At 36.8% G+C, this 25,444-nt stretch overlaps 2 protein-coding genes across 4 annotated transcripts; both read right to left on the reverse strand.

Annotated features, from left to right (window-relative positions):
- Nucleotides 1-9,736: 9,736 nt before the first annotated feature.
- Nucleotides 9,737-14,323, reverse strand: LOC113749222 (double-stranded RNA-binding protein 2). Its single transcript, XM_027292905.1, has 3 exons — nt 13,882-14,323; nt 11,191-11,410; nt 9,737-10,671 (listed from the first exon to the last, which is right to left on the reverse strand). The coding sequence occupies exons 1-3, from the start codon at nt 14,125-14,127 to the stop codon at nt 9,968-9,970; spliced, it is 1,170 nt and encodes a 389-aa protein (XP_027148706.1). The 5' UTR covers nt 14,128-14,323; the 3' UTR covers nt 9,737-9,967.
- A 1,565-nt stretch (nt 14,324-15,888) lies between these two features.
- LOC113762189 (vacuolar fusion protein MON1 homolog) lies at nt 15,889-23,190 on the reverse strand. 3 transcript variants are annotated; one of them, XR_003467179.1, is made up of 14 exons: nt 22,504-23,190; nt 21,930-22,009; nt 21,732-21,803; nt 21,560-21,599; nt 20,312-20,413; nt 20,021-20,142; nt 19,379-19,511; nt 19,008-19,277; nt 18,781-18,845; nt 18,321-18,620; nt 18,133-18,224; nt 17,191-17,255; nt 16,550-16,854; nt 15,889-16,457 (listed from the first exon to the last, which is right to left on the reverse strand). XR_003467179.1 is itself a non-coding variant. In XM_027305521.1 (14 exons), the coding sequence occupies exons 1-13, from the start codon at nt 23,011-23,013 to the stop codon at nt 16,759-16,761; spliced, it is 1,947 nt and encodes a 648-aa protein (XP_027161322.1). In that variant the 5' UTR covers nt 23,014-23,190; the 3' UTR covers nt 15,889-16,457; nt 16,740-16,758. The 3 variants fall into 3 exon arrangements, 2 of the variants coding, with proteins under 2 accessions (XP_027161322.1, XP_027161331.1); XM_027305521.1 differs by having other exon boundaries at nt 16,740-16,854; XM_027305530.1 differs by lacking the exon at nt 15,889-16,457 and having other exon boundaries at nt 16,467-16,854; nt 19,008-19,089; nt 19,186-19,277; nt 22,504-23,187.
- Nucleotides 23,191-25,444: the final 2,254 nt, after the last annotated feature.

Raw genomic sequence — 25,444 nt, forward strand, 5'->3', positions numbered from 1 at the left:
TAAGTCTTGAAACGCAACTCTTGCTTCCAAAGAGATGTTTTCTTTTTTCTTCTGCTTTCCCTTTTCTCTTCGGGCAAAAGTTGGGGATGGTAGTATATGCTAAGACAAAGTAGTTAGATGTGGAATCTTGGCTGTAACCCAACCCAACTGAACTCAAGGCAACAAAGGTTAAATCTTAATCTTGATGTATCATGTCACAGGGTCTGAAGTCTGAAGCGTGGTGTGACTAGTGAGAAGGGACTCTGTTCTGTTGGAGGAGTAAATTTTGTTCTCCCCACTTCTGCTCCTTTTCACACGCCGATTTGTCATTTTTATTCAACAGAAGAATGGGGAGGGGTTGGGTACTTTAGCCGGAATATTTGGAGTACTGCCCTGCAGCGCCGATAGTACTTGTGCAGGGCAGGCCGCAGTGATGCCCAAGAAACTTTCCCTCCCTCCCTCTAAAAGCTGCTTAAAGCTCAATCTGTCCCCTCCCCGGCTCCATTGAACGGCTACTGTGCCTGTGCAATTCGACAGAGCCTCCCCGCATCTATAAAAGCTCCAATTTTTTTAACCGCTATGCTTTCAAAGGAATTTCACGAGTCAAGTCAAATTTTTGCATTGTATGTTTGTGCGCGCGCGCGAGCGAGCGTCCGTATATTTGTTATTTGAAAATTTGTTTTATTTACGATCTCAAACACATTTTTTTATAATTTTTTTTATTTTATATGCATAACATTATAAAAAAAGTGTTACAATAAAAATACGTTAACTATTTTCTTAAATAATTTTCTATACAAAATTGTATTTTTTTGGATTTTTTGTAAAAAATTACTATAACAGTTTGATATATGTAAGATAAAAAATAATTAAAAAATATGACACGAAAAACGTAACAATTTTCCTTTAAAAATCTGCAATCTAAACAAAATAACCTTATTTCGATTGCGAATCCCATGGACTTACCTGGTATTGCTTTTGCTGACATGTTTCCTTGCTTCTCGTGAATCTATTTGGTTAACTATCTAACTTGCAATACATCATTGATCAGAGCTCTCTTCAACGAAACATTCCGTTAATTAAAATAAATTTCTCAACTTTCATCTTTTCCGCTTTTTCAACTGCATAAATAGTAGTACTATTTTATAATGCTTTTTTTTTTTTCAATTTGGGGATGGCTCTAAAGAAAAGGAGGAAAAAAACTGTACGAAAGTCACACCAAGAATTTCTCGATCACCTAATTAAAATATCCCTCTCAATTAAGTTGAATCTTGAGCGCTGTGACGTGAGTCCCGTTGCCTTTTAATTTGAGGATAAACACTCAATCCACTCAAACAATAAAAAAAAAAAAACTGATTATTTCATAAAACAAGGGTACATTTAGTACTAATCACTTAATGCAAAAAACCAACAACTTGGGAAGAAAATTTCATAAAACACAGCCCCATTGTTTAAATCTTGTAATTAGTATGAACAACAACAAAAAAAACTCTTTATTTGAGTCACTTTTATTTCTTGTTTGTGATAAATCAAGTAATTAGTTGTGTCACGTACATGAATCGCATTTCATCAAAATCAGAACGATGTGGGCACAATAAAATATAAGACGTTAGCACCTAAAAAAATTCGCCAAATCCACATGATATGTTGTCCGAATGAGGATCAGCATTCCCAGCAACAAGCTTGGAAACAGGAACATGTTGGAGACGCTGCTGTGGTGATCTCCAGTTAGTTAGGAATGGAATGATTAATTGTAAGAAAGAAGAATTTAATGGCAGATTACCAATCCCTCGTCGTATCTTTGCTTTTTTTTCAACTGACGTGACTAATCACTGATGATTTAGGTAAGAGACCAGAGTTTAATACATCTTGCCATTGATTTCAATCTTCAAAGAATTTTGCACAGATAGTCCGACTGTGATTGGCTGCTGATCATCTGGTACAATTGCTGGCTTTTTACTTTTATCATTGTTAAGTCTGAGTCATGTTCAAGAATGTCAACCAACGCCATCAATCTTCTTCAACAATAATCTCTCCTTTTTTCCATCATTAATTTTATATTATTGATCTAGAATGCAATGAAGATTAACCCAAATTTCATGGGCTTCATTACTTGTCGAGGTAAAATTGAATAGCATGCAAAAATAACACATTCAGATATGAAGAAGATTCTGTCACAAAATCAAACGCATTCTACAACAAAAACAATTAATGATTTGATCAAGGACCACCACAACTGTACAAACACACCCTTGTCATCATACTCTCAATTCCTAAATGTATACGAGTAATAATTTTTTGAGTCCAAGTCAACAACAATTTCATGAAAATGAAAATGAAAATGGTGGTATTTGGCAAGGGCAGTATGGAGAATTTAAACGAGGGCAAATGTGAAAAGGAACCTCTCAGCCCAAAAACAAAAAAAGAAGAAAAAAAAAAAAAAAAAAAAGGGATAGACCATAGTCACCATACACCATAGTGAGTGAGTGAGTGAGGGAGGAAGGAGGGACCAGGAGCATTGAAAATGAGTTGCAGGAGTCTGGACTGCGGTTTCTTAATTCCAGACCAAAGTTCTTAAAAAAAAGTGAATGCGCGCATGATAGCATTAGTGGACCTTAATTTTGACGCCTTTATCAATCAATCTTTGTCAAGTGGCAGTAACGCAACGCTGCTGCCAGAATCCTTCCGGCGCGCACGTTATCTCTGGTCGGTCTCTGTTTACGCCGGGATCCGCTAAAATTACTCCTAATTTTTACTAGTTAGTAGTACGCTTTTTGTTTAAATTTGATTTTTTTACCTCTTTTTTTCTGAAATTATGTATGCTACTATGTATTTCCTTTTCATAAAAAATAAATTACTATTATTAACTAAATTACCAAAAATCGTCTAACACGAAATGCTTAATAAAGTTGGGTGAGAAATTCCATAAACATTCCGTAAGGTTGAGTATTTCTTTTAGTAGTATAAGGAAAAAAAGTTTTTAAATTTGTGATAACAATTTTATATCTTTAGAAAATATAGATTTTGACGGGCCTCAAAAGCTAAGATAAAAAGTTAATGTGAAAATAAGGATGTATATTGTAAGTACATTGAGACGTTCTCTGGAAAAAAAAATCTTTTTTTTTCTTTTACTAAGTAAGTATATAGACAAATAAAGCATGAAGTTGATGCCAAAATATTTTGATATGTACCGATTTCTATTTGATTCTGTAAATCACAAATATTAGTTTTGGACTATATAATAAACAAAAAAAAAAGTATGGAGTTAAATCTAGAAATCCTTTTGCTTGGTACCCAATTTGTGATTTTCTTGGTTATTTAAACAGGGCGTATTTATTAGTAGTTAAAAGGAAACTATAAGATGCAATTACTGATTGTAATATAGTAGTGGTATTTGTGTAAAAGAAGGGACAAAATCAGAAATGACTATTTATAAAAATAAAAAAACAACACTACATAAACGACAAAAAACACTGCACTGGATTTAATAATAATAATAATAATAATATGGAATTGTGGATAAAAAAATTGCATTTTCATGCATCAGCTTTTGGCATGCGCAAAAAGAAGACCTCACGTGCGTCCCACACATCTCACTGAAATCTATTTCTAAATTTTGCTTCCCAACACAAACCAAATTTGTTCTGAGTTCTGAGTCTGACCAAAAAAAAAAAAAAGTCCTATTAAATAAAATACTTTCAAATTAATGCTTTTATTAATTACGAAACAAGACATTCTTCATCTTTTTGGTCTCGAGAGGTTTTTTTTTTTTTTTACTTCTTCCTTTTTTAAAAAAGAAAAAAATTTTGCACAATAATAATGTGTTTGGATTGCATTTTTCCTCATTTTTCATGGAAAAATTACTGTAGCGATTTGATATATGTGAGGGAAAAAGGTAATAGAGAAATGTGATCACGAAAAATGATAATATTTTCCGACGGAAACAAGGCCAATCCAAACAAGGCCAACCTGGAAAGGAAAAGGAAAGTCGGAGCGTAGGATCATGTAGTATTATATTTAAGGGGGTCTGGTTAAATTGCATCTTTTGGAATCAATGATTGTGTACCGTCTCAGGAAAATTTTAATCATTTGTTGCGATTAGGTTAGACCTAAATCTGAGTGAGAAAGATAAAAACCCTTAGTTTTACCTTTTTAACCTTAACCTCCTTCCCTTTTTTTTTTTTTTTTTCTAACGCTCCTTTCTTTCCCCTACTTTTTCGGTGAGATGAGGATGTTATGCTATATTAAATTCAATTATCAACTTACTTTAAACATTCGGAATATTATACTTAAGTGGGGAAAAAAAAAGGTTTGATCGGGATTTCTGATAACCCTTTGGAACTCAATTTCTAGTAGTATTATACTAGAAAGTAGCCTATGTAATTAAAAATTTTAAAAAAAAGTCCTCGGGATTAGGATATATGCACACTTACGAGAGAATCCGAGCGAGGAGTCCATATTGACCTAAAAAATTTTAAGTTAGTAATTTTTTCGACTCTTATTTATATAGTACTTATTAAACATTTTTACACAATTATCTCTCAAACTAATATGGAGCCAATAACCCGATACATAAATCTAACACTTCTAATCTGGTGGATGATTATAATATTTGTAAGAGATGAGATGTTACACAATTATGATACTGTTGTACTTTTAGTAACATCTTCTATGCCATCGAGGGTTCGCTCCCTACATGCAATATGGCTATGCATGAAACTAAATGTAGCAAGTAGTTCATTACTCAAATGCCATTTTGGAGAATTCCTATTTGGATGGCTATTTTTAGGAGTTTTTTTTTTTTAATGAAAAGATGTACTGTAACGATTTAATGTACGTGAGGTAAAAAAATAATTGAAAAATGTGTTCACAGAAAATATAAAAATTCTTCCGTGAAAAAATCACAATCGAAAATAATATGGGTTAAGGTCAATTAGGGGGGGGGGGGAGAAAAAATGACTATGGTACATATAATTAAGCTGATTGTAAAGGGTATAATTTTCTTTCCTTCTTTTTGTGGGGGGGGGGGGGGTGGGTGGGAGTCGAATTTAGGAAGAAGTATGGATCATGAAACTCCCCAGCGTCAAAGTGAAAGATTTTCGCAATCTTAGCAAACATGACTTTGAATGTCTCCTTTGGAGCATGCCAACCGCCTAAAACCATGTGGCAAAATTTTACACGAATAACTATATTATGTTCAAAGGAAAGAAATCGCAGCCACTTTCGGGAAAAGGTTTTCATGCTTCATATTTGTTGCTGTCGGTATCATTGTGCAATGTCTGTATATATATATATATATGTGCGTGTGTGTATCTCAGATTCAACCATAATCTTCTTTCTCACACTGACTCACTGTGTGAGGAGGCTATGCGTGTTTGCGAAGCAGTACGTACTACGTAGCAGCAGTAGCGTAACTCAGGATATATGCACGCACAACTGTTAATTGGTAGTGAGTGTAACTGTGTGACTGTGTGAACATACTCTTCTTCATATATATGTATATATGTATCTATATATATACAGAGAGAGAGAGAGAGAGAGAGAGAGAGAGTCGCACACCACATCCACATTGTTGTGTTGTGGGGATCATGTGCTTTTCTGATACAAAAGAAAAGAGAAGGCTCGATCGAATATGCAGATAATTGCTTGCTTTTCCCTCCTGAGTCCTGATTGCCTAATCACCTATCCATATATAAAAACGTCAGAACTAATATATTTAATCTCTCATATGGATGGACCACTTGATGATGAGTCCATATATCTTATTTCTTCTTGTTACAGACTTGTGTAGCTCGCTTTTATTTTTATTTTTATTTTTATTTTTGGTCTGCTGCTAAAGTTAATTATTTTCTTTTTACCTAATTTTAGCTTTTGATCCTAGATAATCTTTTGCGTAACGTTCTCAATTGCTTTTTCTTTCGCCTTTTTTAAAATATTTTTGGAGCTAAAAAGGGGTCGAAAATTAATTTTTATAAAAATCAGAATCAGTTGAGAACAGACCCTTTTTATACAATTAAGGTTCAAGACTAGGATAACTGGCAAGTGGAAGTTAATTTTAGCATTTGAGAAGGACAGTAGTTGCCATTCTTCTTTCTCTTGTTGTCAAACGCTAGGAGCATTAGGGAAAAAGGAAAGGAGGAGGTTGATGTTTGCTACTTCGGCTTTATTAAGAGTGCTAGATTATCTCTTGTCATTTATACATCTTTTGAAGCTCGAAGGACCAAGAGTGCTCAACTATGTCCCCAATAATTATTGTCCTAGCTACTAGTAGTATAAAATTGGTGACGTATATATATATGCTTTTTTTTTTTTTTTTTGGGGTTGTTGAGGAACTATTGAAAGACCCCTTTGAATGAAATACCCCTTTGAATTTGCATCATCATCAATAAAAGAAAAGAAGTGAAGGAAAAGTAGCAAGTAAGGGACTGCTAGTGTTTTCCAAGGCCATGACACAGAGAAAGATTGACCAAGATAGATAGATGGAATGGAAGCAGAGCAGACAATGCAAGTTCCATCTGCTTAGTACAATCAATGGTTTATGATGAGGAATAACAAAGTCAAATGGACAGATACATAAGAGAGATTGATTTGCTTTCCTTTTTACAACTTTAGGTGATGGGATTAACATTCTCCCACTTTGTCTCCTTCACTCCCCTTTGTTTTTTTCCCTCTTTTGTTTCCTTTCACCTTTTTTTTTTTAAATTTTTTTCCCCTTCATGTTCCTAATGGGTGGAGGGTTCCTATCTCTCCTTTTGTCTTGAGCCATTGCTTTTTTCATAGGGAAGGAATAAATGCCAGTGCTTCCTCAGCCCCAGTTGGGCCCCTCTCCTTCATCCCCACCCCCCGGTCCAATCACAGTCCCCACCTTCTCGTGGGCCCATCCTGTCTGGGCCGGCCCCAAAGTAGGGGAAATTTTTTTTATTTAAGCAGGTTGCGTAAATTGATAGAATGCTGACATGGACCTTTGCTTTGATGGGTTTTGGTGTCGTTGAAGTGGAGACTTGGCCCCACCACCTTTAGCCCATTTACACATGGATATGATATGACTCTCCCTCTCTTTTGCCCTCCTCATGACTCATTGAGCCTTCACCTTTGCTTGTTTAGTACACTTGTTTTAGCTGTAGTAATAGTCTAGTAGTACTTTTCTTCCCTTTCTTTTTATCACATCACATAACCACCCTTCCCATTTGCACTATATTCCATTCTTCCACTGTTCTTTTCCCCATAAAGAATTTAACCCACAAACGGAAATAGATGCCATGGTTGTAAACCCCTTCAATTTGGGCACTGTCCAAGCACAAAATAGTTCTTTTCACCTCAAACATTTTAACCCACAAATAGAAATAGATGCCAATCATGCCATGGTTGTACGCCCCCTCCTCTTCTTGATTTTGGGCATTGTCCAAGCACAAAATAGTAACTTCAGCCTTGAGACTGAGGAATCACGTCCATTTCCAATGTATTCCTATTTGGGTTGGGATCTACCATACAGAAAGAATATCCTCCATAGCCCTGTGATTTTCAAATCAGGATGTATATACAGCCATGTGTACCTATGTTCCCCCATATATTTGTGGGAACATTTCATTCATCATATTTCTCAAACTAGGAGGGGATATATCTAATCTACGTCAAGTAAGTTATAGAATGTGAAACGCCTTACAACTTGACTGTTCTTGATTGTCATTAGGTTATGCGTGGCGTGCTTATTTTTGCACAACTTTAGTGTACTAAGCTGCTAAATGCATCCTATCAACTATGGATGACAGCGAGGGAGGCCCAATTGAAGTGGACTAATACTCTGCTAGCCTGATTTAGGTACTCCAGAACCAACCATAATACTACTATCGTTAACAGCAAATATTAGTTGCAGAATCAAGAGCATGAAGCCTGGTGACTAATGGATAACCAGTTTCATGCACGAGACAAGGACCTCTCGATCCGGGCAAGAGAGTGAGACCAGCGCATTCGTTGACCATTAAAGCGGCTGTGCATTGAAGGCTTGAATCATGTGTCAAGAAAGATTTCGATGATTCTAGTTGATAATACAGAACACATTCACTGCTAACGATAAAAATTAGTCCCATCTTCAATGCAGGAATATTAAACGAAAAAAAAAACCCATTTTTTCCTTTTAGCTAAGAGATTGCTTTGTAATCCCTTCTTGAATTCTGCTGAGCGATGGTAAAAAAAATTGTTAAAGAGTCCTTAATAGTAGTAGTCATTACGGTTCATACTAAGTTTTCATCTAAAAGTCAACGACAGGGAAGAAAAGTTCTGTACTTTTGACTTTGATACATTTCAGGACGAACGTTGACCAGAACGAAACAATTGATATATAGGGCACGCAGTTTGGGGAGCTCCCATAAATGAAGAGTAACAACAGTAATCATTTACAACTACCTAAGCATTTTCAGGGCACAATCATGAAATCGACCCACATTTTTAGAACCAAGAAAGGTATTCATCATAGATGTTGAATTTGGATGCTAAGGACAATTACTCAGCGGCAAATTCGCATTCAAATGCACAGAAAATGAATGCACATGCTTTCATTGCTTATTTAGTTGGCAGATGGGTGTATGACTTATCACTGAATCTTCTAGCGATGTAGCATACAAATTTGGGAAAGTTGCTCAAGAACTTTCACGCTCATTAGCAATTCTCCAAAATCGTGTTAGCTATTGATTATGTACTACGAGTAACTTTTAGTGGTTGCGATCATTTATTATGCATCTACTTTCACCTCAGAGGCGAGACATTGCATGAGCTGGTACTTGGGAATATATGTCACTGGAAGACATCAAGTTTGGCTATGATAAATGCAAGGAAGACTGGCTGGCATCATCGATCATAGTCCTTTGTACGATGCTGAGAAGTCATTATGCTTTGATCACTTGTGGTTACAAGGATTGGACAACTCTTACAGGTCAACTGCAGCAGATGTCCAATTCTCAACGTGTCTGCTCAATTTAAATCGATTACACAGGATTCTATTCTCGTTGATGGTACCCGTTATTTGTTTGGTTTGCCAAGGGAAAAAAAATATTAATATTGTTCACAAAAAGAATACGATGTGGAAGTCAAATTATTTATAAGCCCGTATCTGTCACCTGTTTATGCCTGGTCATGTTGAAGAATAATAGTATGGGGCTTTGGGGCCTTTCCTGATTTCCCGTTTCCAAATTGAGATTCTTGGGCCTATTTAAGAGTAAGATTTATGCTGGTGAGGATTGGTCTCCAGCTATTTTGGTTTGAGCTCCAGGCTCTTTCTTGAAGAACCGGGCTGCCCGCCAGTTCAGCTGTAGTTCTTGGTGAAACAAGACTCAAAATGAATCATCTCTACCCCAGTCCAGATTTCTCATCCTTTGTTTCTTGCTCTCCTGTAATTGTGCTAAAAGCAGCCTCGTAGAGTCTTATTATCTGCCCAAGTCACCATTATATTTCGCAGAAGATAGGACGTTTAGAAAGGGATTACAGAAAGTGAAAATTTTCACAATCCTGAACTGCGGCGAAAGCACCCAAAACTACTATAGATGTCTCTAACTCTGATAAAGGAAGAAATTTGCTGGGAGTCGACAGGAGTTGCAGCGGTAGAAGGGCGATCTTCTAATTCAGTGGAAAGAATTTCATAAGACAGTCAGGGAATTAGGTTGTTGATAACCTTCCCTCTCTTCTCTCCAACAAATCAATATAAATAATGAGACCCATTAGATCTGTAGACATGGATCTTATTAGCAAACATCATAATCCGATAGAAGCATCAAAGACGATATTTTTAATCTTAGAAGCAGTGACCCTCTTGCATCATCCCCGCAACTGGGAGCGTTCGGTAACATTGGTACTAAATTGACAGGCAGAAGCTGAAAGTAAACTATGGTAAATGAAGAACACGGGGCACTCGTATCAAAAAGCAGCAAGAGACGGAAATGCAGAGTAAACTCATACACAAAACATAAGTAGTACATTCGTATCTCTCCAGTTACCATCAAATTTCCAGATGTTCCAAGCACTTCAAAACTGTAGATTCATTTATGTCAATGCTTGGCTCACTTCCTGATTCTTCAGCATAAGGTGGTGATTTTTCTAACAAGCTATAAGCTATACTACTTGGTAATTCTCTCTTTGGAGTTGCTGATGGAGCAGCAAATACAGGAATAGCTTGCCTGATACGAACTGGGGGAGCCATTCGCACAGGTCGAGGCTGCATTGCTCGAGGGTGACTTGCAGATGGTGCTGGAAGGGGTGGTGCAGAGTAAACTGGTACTGCTGTTCTGATTGTAACAGGAGGAGCAATCCCTTTGTAAGGTGTCCTGTACTGTGTAATAGGAACATAAGTTGCCCTCTCCATGGTAGGAAGCTTGTGGCAGTGAACTGAACGCGCCTCTGATGAAAGAGACTGTGATAATGGAACAGGGCTGTCATTTGCTACTGCTTGTTTATTCTGAGAAACACTATTTTGGCAAAACAAGGGGAGGATTTTAGATGCGGCCGTGGGAGGACGCTGCGGACTTGATGGCCGAGGGGGTGGAATAAAAGATTTCTTCTGAAAGGGAACAGAGGTTCTGCTACTGTTAGACATATGAATCTTCTCCTTCAACCTGTAGTTAAGTAGGGCTCTAGCTATTCTGATTTGCTCCTGTTCATCATTATTCTCTGGCTCTGATGATGAACTAGAATCTTCTTGTGCCACTGAACCAAAAGAAAATATGCCCTCTTAAGTTCACCGTAAGTACCCCAACTAGTACAATGAAAATACTGGGAATTGATAACTGGATCCTTACATGTTAGGGATCAAGCATGGTGATCTTTTTTGTACAATATGTTTTCATATATCAAAGAAGTAAAGATTTGTAGTATGATTCTTCAACATGTTTGGTTCATATGCTGGGAGAAGAGAAATTTGTCATACATGGGAAACAATACCTAATACTGTACAACTTTAAACTCCTATCACGTCTCCCTGTGTTTCATTTTGAATTGACAGAACCTCAAAATATTTCTGCATTTTAACAGTATGTAAAAGTCCAGCTTATTAAAGTCGAGCATGCAAAAAGGTACATGGAGATAAAAGATAGATTTTCCCTCCAATGTACAAAAGATTTATTTGATATGGCTGGAAGATACAAACATGTAAGAGAATATCCCTTCTAGAAGTATTCATGATCTAATGGAAATTCTTCCAATTCAAAATGTTAAGAGAGGACTCACGTTGCTTCAGTGATGACCAAGCTGCCAGGGCAGCATTCTTCTCAGCTTGTTTTTTGTTCTTAGCAGGTTCTCCCGTAAACATTATTCCAGCCAGTTCCACTATTCCTGTAAAGACTGGTAGGTGCCCCAGACCTGACCTGAAAGTTGTATACTGGGGTAAAGGCGATCCAACTCTTTGTGAAATCTCCTGTAGGAGGTTTTTGTAGACACCCGTCTCATCCTAACATGCGTTAAACCGATTGAGACCAAAACAAAATTTCGATTAGTCATTTAAATAATCATGCCACTATCAAAAGATGCGAACTAAAGTGAAAAAAAATATTTTGGAGAGGACAAGGGCTTGCATATTCCAGCATGCATAACACCAAGAAACTCCATACTAATTTCTTCAAACATATCCATCTGGTACTCATACATAGTATCTGAGTATCTATGCTTTTTTGAGAATCTTTAATTATTTGCTTGGACTATTGACACCCAAATACTGTCAATGGTAACTGCCTGCATAGACTATGATCATCCGTGTGCCATCAATGCCAAATGGTAGAATGTTATATGCACAAGCAAGCTACATCTAAGAACCAGAAGCGTCATAACAGATACTACAAGTTTGTACTGTATAAGATCAATAATATTATGTTTCAGAATCAGACACGTGGTACGGTACACAACTCAACTTTCTTACTTACACGGAAAATAAGACTTGGTTGATTGGTCATTTAAAAGCAAACCAAATTTTCCAAACACCAGATAGTAAAATGACAGATATGCGCACTGTATATTGCTAACTTAAGGAAAACAGAGACGATCTCAATGATCGTATCTACAAAAAGCTGAACATATTCTACACAGATAGATAACCTCCTAGATCCTTAAGAAAAGAGAAGGGTCCGGGTTCAAGACCTACCATTTACACTTTTTTTTTTTTAAAAAAAAACACTAGATCCTTCCATCAGCAGCTCTTTTTGATCCATTTAAGAGGAAAGAACCTCCTCTAGCTCTCATATAGATTAGTCAGAAAGAAAGAATGGGAAACTTGGAAGGTTCTAAGTGCTCGATTAGTTCTGAATCATATAATCCTGCCAGCCATTAAACCTTTCCACTGCATACACTGAGAATTCCATGACCTCAAAAGCTCAAGCCAGAGTCACAGATCTGGAATTAAAATCAGCAGTAACTGAGACATCGATTTCTTTTATGTTGATTATTGAACATGTATCCCGCCACGAGAAATTACGTGGGGAAAAGAATACTCTCATAAACTTCAAATGAATACATTTTGCAGGTCATAAAGGGCCAACCATCCATGCTAGTGTTAAATAGTCATGTGCACACTATAGCGTTGTATGTATCTATAAGTACATTAAATTGAGGGAGACAAGACCATAAATTTGCTCTAGACCTCCCACATGTGCCACCATGACTATTCTCCCAGCATAGAGTAATACAAAAATTCATCATTTAATGCTTGACCTGTAGTCTTTTTTTTTTTTTCCCCATATAAATAGTGGTGTATTTTCTTGACTTCATTTTATCATCCTTTTTCCGCACAGAAGTTTCTATTTGGTCTTGTTAGAGTAATTTGCATGCAGTTACCGGAAAAACGACCTACGCAAAATAAAATCAACCATTAATTTCCAGTCATCACAAAACTGCAAGTTTACTTGGCATGAAATTAATTGCAAACCAGAGAATTCTCTACCACGTGACCAGCCTGAAAGTTGGCTAATCTGAATTGAATACCATAGTTATTATAGTTAGGTAACAGTGTCCCCCCAAGATTTCAATGTGTTCATACTCACATCAACGTCTTCAATTTTTGCGCTTTAAATAAAAGAACAAAAACCCAAAAGTCAGCAAATTCAATTGTCAATCTTCGTCACATTACTATTTTATATCTTAGTTAATTAGTGAATCCGCCCAAAATTCAAGCAAAACCCACTTCTTAAAATGTCATGAATTGCTTAGAAAAAAAAAAAAAGCGTCTCCACTACTACTTTGAACGGTCTCACCAACAATTCCACAACTCAAACCGTGTATCATGGAAGAGAAGCCAATTTGGTAGCTTCTCCTTTCACACTCCTACCAGGGCAGGGAGGAAAAAAGGGTCTGAATTATCTAAACAATTACCGTTTGACCAGAATACCCCTTGTTCCAAGATTGGATTACATTTGCAATATAGAAAACAGCTGTTTACCAACATGTAAAGGCGAGATGGGGGCAGTACTACTTAATTATATTATAGCACAAAAAAAAGGGTCACTCCCATAATCCCCTCAAAAGCTTCACTCTCTTTGTCCCAGAATATGACCAAACACCCGTCCAAATTAAACTTTGCAAAGAAAATCCCACTAATCCGAGAAGCCCAGGAGAGGGCATTTTCGTCATTTCATCATCCGCACGCACTAAACTAAAACAACCAGAGCAAGTACATCTGGGTAAATAAAATTGCCAGTGAAACCAAAAGGGGGGGAAAAAAAAAGAAAACGAAATTTCAAGAGTAAGAATGGGTATGCGTTTTTGCCATCTCCTTGTCCCCAAACAAGAAGCTACGCAGCCGGTAGAACTACAAGAAGAAAAAAGAAAACTTGCAACGCAATTTTTTTTTTGTTTTGGTTTTGGGAAAAGAAAGTTTCTAAAATTAGTTAACTGCAAAGACCCAAAAAAAGGGGAAAAAAAAAAAGAACTTACAATGATTCTAGCAGCGAGGGAATGAGAAGGAGCACGAGTGGCGAGAGAATTGAGGGCGACCTCAGCAGCGGCGTGCTCGGCTTGACGGAGAGTAGAGTGGTAATGGGGACTTTCGAACGTCTCGCCGTTAAAGTTAACGGAAGCCTTGAACCTGGGAGCGTGGTCTGGACCTTCCCTAATGCAAGTGTAGGAAGGCAAGTTAAAGCAGCTTCTCTGCGCCAGCTCTTGCAGCTGGTTCTTATACATAGCTCCCTAATAAGTGCAAATTTCTCTCTGTATCTGTCCTTCGGGCTGGGGCGGCGGATCAGAGAGTTTTAAATGGGTTATCGGGTCGTTAATGGAGTTGACGAAGAATGGAGGAGGTGTGCATGCAGGAAGGAAAGGAAATGGTCTGATGGGTTATGATGGGTTCTGGGAAGGAGAGAAAGCAAGGTGGGGCTGGGGGAGGAGAGGGGGGGGTGGAATGGATTGTAGTCAGTCAGTGATTTTTAATGGGGAGAATTAAATGCTTGATGTGGGGTTTCTTTCTTTGCGACGAGTGGGGAACTCTGGGAGTCAACCGAACGTTGGGCTTGCATGTAGGGGTGGGATGTTGTGATTTTATTTCATTTATATGCGTATATACTTTTTTTTTTTTTTTTTTCAAACCACCTTCAGTTTGTCAATCCTTAATTGTATATTTTGCCTGTCATTCTTGGATTTTATGAATTGAATACTCCCCATACGTTGTTTGTTCAATTTCTGACTTACAACAAGGCTGGACCAATTTAATTTGACGATAAAAATACGAGTTAATATTATATACATTAATCTTATATATAATGATAGCGTTACATACATTAACGGATATGAATACATGCAACATAATTTTAATATGAAATTGAACTCCAATTCTTGTACATTTGACTTGTATTCTTGCTCACTAGTGTATGCACTGACTGACAATATAAACAAAATTAATCCTAAAAATATTCACTTAAATCTTAATTTAGTTGTATAGCTTGCAAAATGTTACATTATTGTTCCTATTCCTAAACAGCACATGTAGTGAAAGCTCAATTGGTGCAAGTGAAAACATGTAATTATGCTACATGGTGGGTTATTCTCTATATTGATCTTTATGAATAGCCCACATGAGCATGTGCCCTTCTTTGTCAGCAATTAACAAAAATCGTTGTTGTAATGTAGAAAGTTGAAGCACCACCAACTAATTCTACTCATTTTTATTGTCCAGGAATTAAATTAGACTCTATCTTAATCTTTAGGGATCAACTGCTATTCACTTAAATAATAATAATAATTTGATTATCGTTCCAATGTTCTTATCAACGAATTGAACTAAATGGCAGGAAAATAGAGCTTTAGGACTTGTTGAAAGTCCTCGGTGAGTGGATGAATACTAGTAGCAGCAGTACTGAATACACAGAGTTACTGCCGTAAGTTTTACGATGTGGATAAAGCTATGATGTATGCATTCTTCAACAGTCAAGAGGATATTAATAACATTACTGTTACTCTGGTAGAAGTTAGGCCAAATCATAAATGAACCATATCGTGTGTCATTTACACATTAATTTCCCAAGCCGGAGCTTGGTGCCATTATTGGAGATGAAATAATGACTTAAAGGAAGCAATAATATGACATCAAATAATGACTTTCCTCACTTAAAGGAAGCAATAATACCTCGCCGTTAGTTTAATATTTTTCATATTATGATTAATTTTAATGCATAACAATTAATCTGAATTCAAAATTAAAACCTAAATTGTTCATATGTCTCGTGTCTGTGGTAGCATATACATTATTAGCATATATAAAGTTAATTTTTTTTTTGGTTTAACTATTAAAATATCACTTCTCCTACCCCCGCCTCAGACAAATTAGAAATTGAGACCGTGAGCATTTATGTGTTTTCGACCACCGATTACGATCCACTCCAGTGCTTAGAAGAGAAAAATAATGGCGTGTCAATATCTAACTCGACTTAATGTATCGATTCCCATCCATAAACTTGAATCCCCCAAAGAAACGTATACATATATATATATATATTGCCGGAACGGAACGGCTGCACAAATCATTCTCTCGACCACTTTCACAGAATCAAAGGTCTTGAATAACACTACTAGCTACTCTTTTGACTCCAATAACTAAAGGAGTCCCATCATTCCTAAAAGAGCCGTGGAATATTCAACGTGGAGAGAAGTCCAAAGTACAAAAGCATCACTATTAACCGCGTTTTTTACCAATGCCCGACTCCTCACTCAAACCATAATTCTGGAGGACCATTTTCGTTATTAGTGGGGAACAACTTCATTCCAGTCTCCGAAGAAGGTTAAGCTGACCCCCCAAAAAGCAGAATATAAAGTGCTCCTAAACGATCTCTGAGAGGGATCTTTTCATTCTTTCTCGACAAATTGAAAGGCAACTCTCAATGTCAATCATGCGAACCGAATGTCGACTGTCTCAAGAAATCAGCTAAGAAGTGAGATGCGTACTCTTGATTGGCAGAATCGAAAAGCTTCCCGAGTCTTGAAACCGAAAAGCCTGTCTTGTGAAACCGCATATAGCCGCCCTGCGAAGACAGAACACCAAACAGAGAGCTTGCTACAGGCATATTCCGCAATGTTGATTAGTAGATTAAGAAGAATATACTCTATTTCATACCTTAATATACTGAATAATGGGCTACAAAAGGATCATAATCTGAATACAAAAATGACTCTGCTACAGAATTGGCATATCATGCCGTGTGAAAAATATAAATATGGAAGCCCTATAATACAGAGCCCATCAAAAAATCAGGCTAGATTTTATTAGGACGAGGCAGTAATGAACTCGAGTGCGTCCTGTATACCTATATAAATAAAGAAATATCACCACGAAAAAGGGCTTGCTCCCAACAGGAAAATTTCATTCTCTACGTCTTTCACCCATTGACAAACCCGGTTGCAAGCTTTTATAGCCAAAGCCTGTGAATTATAAGTGCATAATAACTTAATAGAAGGAACGACCAACTATAGACGAGATTAAAGGGAAAAAAAAAAGGTAGCGTGCCAAACAATGAAAGACACTCAACTACAATTCTTGCATATCAAACAAGGTCAAGTTATCATTATAGATACGCTTTTAATCAATTTATTCACTAACAAATGGTGATTTGTCTATTCCATTATGTGCAGGCATATAATGGTCTTACTCAAAATAATCCTATGCATGACATTATGATGAACTGCTGACTTGAGACAACTCAGGCTAAGATTTAAGACAAGTTGAACTCATAATAGAAAGAATCTTCATCATCTAACCTTGTCTGCGAGGGGATCAAATGCCGCATATAGCTCAAAATCTTGAGTGACCCAGCAAAGCAGTGCTGCCACGTTAAAAAGGACCCATTCCAAAGTGAAACTCTTAAATGAAAAGATCAAAAAATAATCTTAAAGAGCACATCAATAAAGTGCATCATTTGACAGAAAACCAAACTAACTGAACAAATGTAAACAATCAGCAGACATGACAAATCATCAAAATCAAACATATGGAGCCTATTCCAGCTAAAACAGAACAGGAAGAAAGAGAAACTCATACTGACAATATCAAAACTCTATTGGTGCAGTATAGAGAAGCATTAATACAGACAGAGATTACCAGAACCCAATATGAAGTCATCTAATTAATGACAAACAAATATACATGCATATTCTCGAAAAGTAATTTGAAGAGATATATATTAGGGGCAATCATAATGCAGAAAGCTACACCACTATAGAGTTTGAAACTAGGTAATATATGGTGAAAAAGCTTACATATCTGAATAATGACTTTCACTAGCTTTCCATAAAAAATCAGTGGCTTAACAAAACCTGGGCCAACTTAAGAAATGCTCATGTATTATTTTATAAAATTACAAAGTGAGAAGTATTTAACAGTCTATTTGTGCCTAACAATGCTTCCTACTGCCATCAGTGTACTCATCAGAAGTAGATTCTTCAAATTGTCCAGTACAAAGACAGGCAAAAGATGCCACTTTCTCAGTTTTGCTTTTCAAGAGTGAGATTCCTAATTTCAGATGCTAACTAGTTCCAACATTAGACCACTTTTAATTTCTTTATTCAAGTAACTGAAAAAGTTTCCACCATCAACTCTTGGGTCAATCTCTAAAAACAGATCTCACAACATTGGATACCAAAAGAAGAATAACACAGCCAATTATCCATGAAGAATGCCAACCAAATGGAGCTTCTTCTCACCATAGTTTTCATCCCTTCTGAACTGGGTTTTATGTGGTCCAACATCTTTTTCATGCATGGATGCATAAAGCTTCTGATAAGCTCTATATAACCTACAAAAGAAAACTCACATGTTCACGCCAAAAAATAGATCTTTCCGATGAACAAGATTTGTCACTACAATCTCCAGCTAAATAGTGCAAAATTACCTTTTCTGCTGTCGCAAGCTATTGATTGGTAATGCAAATTCAGATGATACATACTGGTTAAGATAAATACTGCGGTACATGAAATGCCATAGCCCAGCAGGACCACCAACACCAATAAACTCTGTCAACCTCTCTGTGGAATCAGTTGCAAGCCTAGATTGACTTAAGTGAGGGGATGCAATTCCAGGATGAGAAGCAGGGTTCGTAGACAAATCCTCAACATGCATGCGACCTTCCAGCATGGATTTCTGAACTTCGACGAGTACATTCGACTTCAAAAGTACAGTCTCAATACGAATCCTATGCCATATATAGAAGATATTTCAATCTCGAAGTTCAAAGGAGATACTTATTTGAATGGAGCTAGACGGAATATATAACAACAAAAATGAACAGATAGAGGAAGTGACATTTTATTCTTGACCTATCAAGAAGTGTAACAGCCAGCAAAATAAATCACCTGCAATCCTTAAGGTGGTAAAAAGCATCTGAACTTGTAGTGAGCAATATCAAGTAGGTGTCAACCTGCAAACAAAAACATCTTTTATGTGTCATTTGTTGATAATCAACCAGCAGGAACAGCTTCTTATCCAGAGTTACCAAACTATATTGAATTCAGCAATTTCTTATTTTAGAGTAACTATCAATAGAATAGTTCAGAATACACTGGAAATTTGGGTAACGTACATCAAAATAGTGGACATATGCATATAGAAATGCCATGGGATTATATCTTGGTAGGCAAATTGGTGAGAAAGATTCAGATGTCCTATACAAAGACAATACTGATATGAGAATATAGTCAGGGCAAAAGCAGAAGCGCCATAGAATGACATATAAAAGATCAGTCAGTGATTGCACATACCTAAATGATTCAGATGATACAACAAAATTAGAGAGAAGAAGCATGTCATCAGGATGAAGGGATGCTTTTTGTGCACCAACGAGACAGATAACCTGCATTTATGTCAATTGAGTAGTCTCACCAATAAGTTACTAATATCACATTCCAACCTCTTTCTTAAAGCACAATTAGATAAAGAAGATATAAAAAGAACCTTGTGTCTACACATTAAAATTGCAAACAGGACACCTGAATCAGCCACATCTTGTAATATTGCACCAGCAGCTTGTCTTGTTGCATAAGCAAGGGGAAGACAAGTGTATGCATGGAGAAAAGTAGCTGGGTTCCTACAAGTTATAGTAAAAACTTTCATCACAACGGATGAAGCAAGTCAATTACAATGAATATTTACAAGCAGTATATTAGTCAAAAGGTTGGAAGATTAAGAAGACGGAATTGACATCTTGTCAGCTTTAAAAACTGACGGATAGTAAACAGCATTGAAAACTTTGTTAAGCACAATATGTTTTCTCCATTCATCTTTCAAATTATATTGCATAATCTGAGACCATTCAGCAAGTAAAGTAGCCAGAATTTCTGGAATATAAACATTCCAAAAATTTCAGAATATTTTGTTCCTGGATCTCATTTTAACAGCACGACAACCTTTTAAGTCTTAAAATAAAAGGAAAAGGAAGTTTATTAGTTCCTTGCTTAACTGCATTTTTCTTCACACTCAAGAAAGTACTACAATCCAAGTCAATAAAAGACAACTCCTGAAAAGGGAAAAAATAAATAAATTGCCACAAGTTGATCTTAAATTATTATGACAGGGAAGAGAGAATAAATAACAAACCAATTGAAAGAATGGATGAGAGAAGAGAAGACCACATCTGTTCCTCCAAGCAAAGGCGTCATATCAAATTTTGGATTCTTCTCGAAACATCTATTTACAGACTTTGTAAGAATAAGTATCATCTGCAATCATATTGAATAATAAGTAGCTGCATTAATTGTTGGAAGACTTCTATTAAATGAATCAATCAGACATAAAGTAGAAAGGTAATTAAAACTTCCAGACAGCAAAGTTTATTTTCTCTAGGAATACATCTCAGAGTCAAATCCTGCAAATTAGGAAAAAAGCTACCTGACCATAGAGAAGCTCCAGTTGCCCCCTCAGTGACTCGTATGGCTCTTCTGTACAGCTTATACAAACGAGGTAAATTGGTCCTTTAACAAGAAAAACAACCTGAAACACGATGGACAAATTAATGAAAAGAAAGAAAGATATCACCCTATTTCTACATCCCATCCCATAATAAACAAAATACCAAAAATAAAAGTAAAAATAAAATACATAATCTACCACAATGGCCTTTACTTCTATGGACACTTATGAGAGTAAAGTGAGGCCAGGACATATGTATGATGCAGATGCACCCTGGAAAACACTACACAACTTGGGTCATCTCAAACTAGAAAAATGAAAGCAAGGCATTTGCAAAAGAATTTTAATCTCTCAAATTTGAATTGGGCAAACAAACAGTTGGAGATACTACACAAAAACTTTCCCCTGAAATAGATCTTGAAGCCTCAATTATTCAAGATAAAGAGGGCCAAAGTTCCAGGCAAAGCATCCTTTTACAGCAGCAAATTATCGAAGAATGATTTTTTGCTGTCATATTCGATTACTATAGCAGGATACAGATGAAACCGTGCTAATAATAGCCTCACAGATAAATGCATTTTCCCTCATAGAAGAGAAAGCAACATCTAATGCCTAAACCTATTCTACTTTCAATAATAAGAAACTATTTAACAAGAGGATGCTGACAACTTGTTTTACATTTCTTACAAACCATAAGATATTTCCATCCTATTATGGCTCTAAAACTGCAAATTGCCCAAGGACAAAAATCAAGTGCCCTACCAAGCAATTTCCCTCGTTTAATTCATGCTAAACCTATTAAACTTCTCTAATTTGGATTTAAAAAGAAAAATACAAGACTATAGCAGTCAACTACATAACATGAATTGCAGCTCAGCAAATGCATTTTTGGTTACATAAAAAGGTACTACATGTTAGGAGTCATTTCCAAGGATAAGTAAACCACCAAAGTTTTTGTTCTTCCTTTCTTTCTTTCTTTCTTTTTTTGCTGGAGAACTATCATTCACATCTCAAACAGCTCTGTCTAATTCTTAACGTATTCAGATATAAAAAAGAACCTTCAAACAAGTTCATGGAAGCTTGTAAAATTATCCAAGGCTTGGAAAACACACGCACACACAAAGCAATGCTATTTTTTCACTTGTGAAGACAATTAAATTCAAAACAGAAACTTATAATCTCTAAAAAAATAAACTTCATGAAGGTCCAGAGAGGAGTTTTACTGACCTGGTGCTTTCCTGCTCTTACCAATTTCACACGATCTCCCCTGAAAAGAAGTCAATGATGCATAACTATTGCGATTTAAGCTAATCTTTGTTGCTAAAAGAGGTGGAACAAGTCAATAAGTAGAAAAGATCAACCACAATAGAATTTGAAGTGGATGTAGCTATCAATGTACCCATTCTCCACAAAGGAAATAATGGCCTGTAGAGTCGCAGAGAATCCAGCTAGCTTGTGTTCATCTCCATATCTTTAAACATAATTAAAAAAAAAAAGAACTAATTAAGAATGTCTAGATCCAGGACCACACTGTGCTGCAAAATAAAACTCTTAACTCTATGTCCCAACGAGACTAAATTGTGCAGCATATACACACCTCGAATAAATGGGTTTTCCAGAGTGACTCAAAATAAAGAAATGTTTCTTCCTTTTTCTCCATGAAATAGAATCATCATCCTGCACTTCATCGATTTATCAAACAGAAAGATAAAGCTGGTAATCAAATAAGATACGAATCAACATAAGAAATTACTACAGCAATTCATATAAAGTAAGGGAAAAAGTACGTGCCAAAATTGTCAACATCTTCAGAAAATGGAACTCTTCATGTGTTCCAATGGTACAGCATTAAAGGTATTAATCTTGGGCAAACACCAACACTTGTGACATGATTTCAAGCACAACAAATAGCTTGACACTTTATATTAATTCAGAAGGTTAGTTGAAGAAGCATTTACATGCATGTACACATACACAAATAATGTCAAATATTATGTACCAAAATCAATTAACCTCCTAATTACTTGAAAGGGTCATTTCCAATAATCTATAAAATCATGCATTGGTCCCAACTTATCTTAACCATACATTAGTTTAAATATAGCTATAAACAAAACAGGATACCCTTCAGAAATTTGAGCCAAAAATTCTAAAATTTCCCGTAAACTGACCTCATCGCCATGGCGTTTCCCGGGAGTCCAGGGAGCCGGAGAATGTGCAACTCCGTCAAAATCACCGTTACTCCGAACTTCGACAATCTCGTCGTCATTATAATCATCATTTCCATCCTCCTCAACTCCACTGGTGGCACTACTCCCTCTCTCACCAGCATACCCACTGCTACTCGGACTTGACGGCGCCGCCCCTTCCTCCATTTCCGAAACATTCGCCCATACTCTCGACGAGCTCACCTTCAACTTCTCCTCTGAGTTCCCCGGCAGCTCTTCGATCTCATTTATCGATCCATTCACCAATTCCTCTCGAATTTCATCATCGTTGACACCGAACTCCGACTCGGGCTCCAGCAAGGAACCCGGTTGAAACGTTGAAATTGAGGCTAGCTGATTCTCGATAGCGTCGAGGGACTGGTCAATTGAGGGAGGGTTGGGGTTAGGGGCAGAATTAGGGTTTTGCTCGTCGGAGGAGGAAGAATAGGAAGACGAGTTGGAAGGCGAGGGCATTATCGGGAGTGTCGAAGATATTGGATTATAATTCAGAGGAAAATCCTGGGAAGAGAGAGGGAGGAATTACCGATCAAGGTGAGTTGAGCTAGCTACCAGTTGTGGTAATGGAAATGGAGTATCTGGTGAAAGTTGATGATTGAGCTACCAGTCGTGGTAATGGTTTGACCAACTGTTTTGTTTGGTTCGGTTCGGTGGCTCCCCGCTCGGGCTGACGGGGGAGCCAAGAACCAAGATTAGGTGGGCAAGACGACTGACGACGCGACTGCCTGTTTGGTTCTATCTGTCGTCTTGGGCTGTTTAGATGATGGATCGTGGATTAGGTTTGGGTCTGGACCAGCACATGGGTCGTGACTTTGATGGGATGTTACCAATTGTTACACGAGGTAAATATGTATATACAATTTCAACGTGAAAAAAGGACATGTGAGAGGAAAATTCAGGGCTTAATGGAGGGCTGGAGGAAGAGAAAAAGAAAATTTTAATTCTTACTTTTTAGTTGATTATAATCACTTTATTTTAAAGTTGAAACTTTTAGTTGTGATACAAGAAAAAAAATACAAACATCAATTAAAAGAAGGAAAAAAAAAAAAAGCATTACCACGACCATACAGGATATACGTGGGGGTGTGATGGATGAGTATCAAAGATAAAAGAACATTTGATTAATCGAACGTGTTTGATGCATTAATCCTCTTGGATTGCCTTAGGAAAGGCTCTTAGAATTTCTACACTGTTCAGGTTAAGAATTTGAATTCTATACTTAAACAGTTGGTGTGAGAAAGGACATGCGAAGAGGTTGGAATGATTTTAAAAAATGATGGAAAACAAAAGAATGTTGAAGTTCGAGTTATAGTGAAACAAGTAAGTTTACTTCATAAAAAAAAAATTAAAAGAGAGAAAAAGTAAAGTGATAAACATCAATTGAATTAGTTGACAACATTGGACGTCTCTTAAAAATGAACAATGTAAAAGAATAACATTTCTTCAACCCAAACAAAAAAGAAAAGGAAAGAACAACCTAGCAATTCCTTTCCTGGTCTAATCCTTATGCACCATCAACCCAAGAACTACACCCATGGTGCTTTTGTACACAAACCATTTGCAATTATTTCAAAAAACTGTTTTTGTCTTTGCCCAAGTTATACAAAAAGGGCGTACAGCCACTGTTCTAACTCATCAAGGGGAAAAGAATTCTCAGGCGAAGCCCACCCATATGGTCTCTCGAGCGGAACAATAAGCCCATTGTCAATCAAATATGCTCTTCATCGTAAACAGCCCAACTTCTGTATTTCAGATTTTTTTTTTTTTAAAGAAGCACTGACAAATGACAATTTCACAGCAATCTGGTAGTAGTTTGCTTGTTCATTGCGTATGCATTGTTGGAGTAGATTCCGGTCCTCACATGCATGGGTGTCTCCATTAATCATCATCCAAAGATCGAGGGACTAATTATCAATTTATCTGAAAACAAGAAATTAACCTAGTTGAAGTACAACTCATTTTTTTCTCCAAACCAAAAAAAAAAGAAAAAGAAAAAGTACACTTCATGGATCTCAGGAAATTACTCGAACCTGATCTTGCTGTCCTAGATTTATCGGAAAGTTCATTTTAGTACTAAGAAACTCACAACAATGCACTTAATCGCTTTGGAAACACTCCCAAAGCCCCCTTGAAAGTTGAAAGCCACCCTCATTGTGATTGTGAATCTATTTACTTGTGCAAACTGGACAGCACACACCCCATATGCTCTTTCCTTGATTTCCTTCTTTTTCTCGTATGCTTCAACTCGATACGAATATCAAAAAGATTTCATTTAGATTAAAAATCAATCTCAGTACTGGAATTCCATACTTTCACAGAGAGATGAAGATAAGCAAATATCTTTCTTTGGACACTGTACAGCTGCCTCAGCCTACAAACAAAATCTGGATTATTTTTTCCAGATGAATGGCGTACATATGTAGCATATACAACTTTGAAATAGTATGAAACTTTTTTGAGGGAAAGTCCCATTTTTGTCAAGTACTTGAGGATTTTGTCTCATAATAATATATAAAAAGCTGTGTTGCTGCCTTGCACGTTATATGATCCTCCCATGCAGTTTAGAAGCCAAACAAAGTAAGTTCCCTTTTCGGGAGAAGGATAGAATTGGCGTTAGTAAGTATTAATCTTGCACGTTATACGACAGACTATATAGTAATCTTTAAAGTCAAATTTAGCCTAACTTGCTAGATCTTTAAGCACACTAATGAGCTCATTTCCTCGTCTACATTCTAAAATTCAAATTTCCTGAAAATTTCGTCAGCAACGGATGCGTAGACACCCGTTTGGACCGGTGATGATTCAGTCAACTCCTGATTGTTCTTGGGTCTTTTCAGGTCCCCTCTTCCCTTAATATAGAATAATGTAGGTCTATCATGTCAGACAA

This window comes from Coffea eugenioides, chromosome 1, assembly GCF_003713205.1.
Source record: "Coffea eugenioides isolate CCC68of chromosome 1, Ceug_1.0, whole genome shotgun sequence".
Taxonomy (NCBI): Eukaryota; Viridiplantae; Streptophyta; class Magnoliopsida; order Gentianales; family Rubiaceae; genus Coffea; species Coffea eugenioides.

Coding starts and splice junctions, on each gene's coding strand:
- LOC113749222 (XM_027292905.1), bottom strand. CDS start 14,127: ATGTATAAGAACCAGCTGCAAGAGCTGGCGCAGAGAAGCTGCTTTAAC. Junction 11,411..13,881: donor CCCTCGCTGCTAGAATCATT/GTAAGTTCTTTT, acceptor AACGCATGTTAG/GATGAGACGGGTGTCTACAA. Junction 10,672..11,190: donor TTGGTCATCACTGAAGCAAC/GTGAGTCCTCTC, acceptor CTTTTGGTTCAG/TGGCACAAGAAGATTCTAGT.
- LOC113762189 (XM_027305521.1), bottom strand. CDS start 23,013: ATGCCCTCGCCTTCCAACTCGTCTTCCTATTCTTCCTCCTCCGACGAG. Junction 22,010..22,503: donor GGAAACGCCATGGCGATGAG/GTCAGTTTACGG, acceptor GATGAAGTGCAG/GATGATGATTCTATTTCATG. Junction 17,256..18,132: donor CAGAAGGGATGAAAACTATG/GTGAGAAGAAGC, acceptor TTAACGTGGCAG/CACTGCTTTGCTGGGTCACT.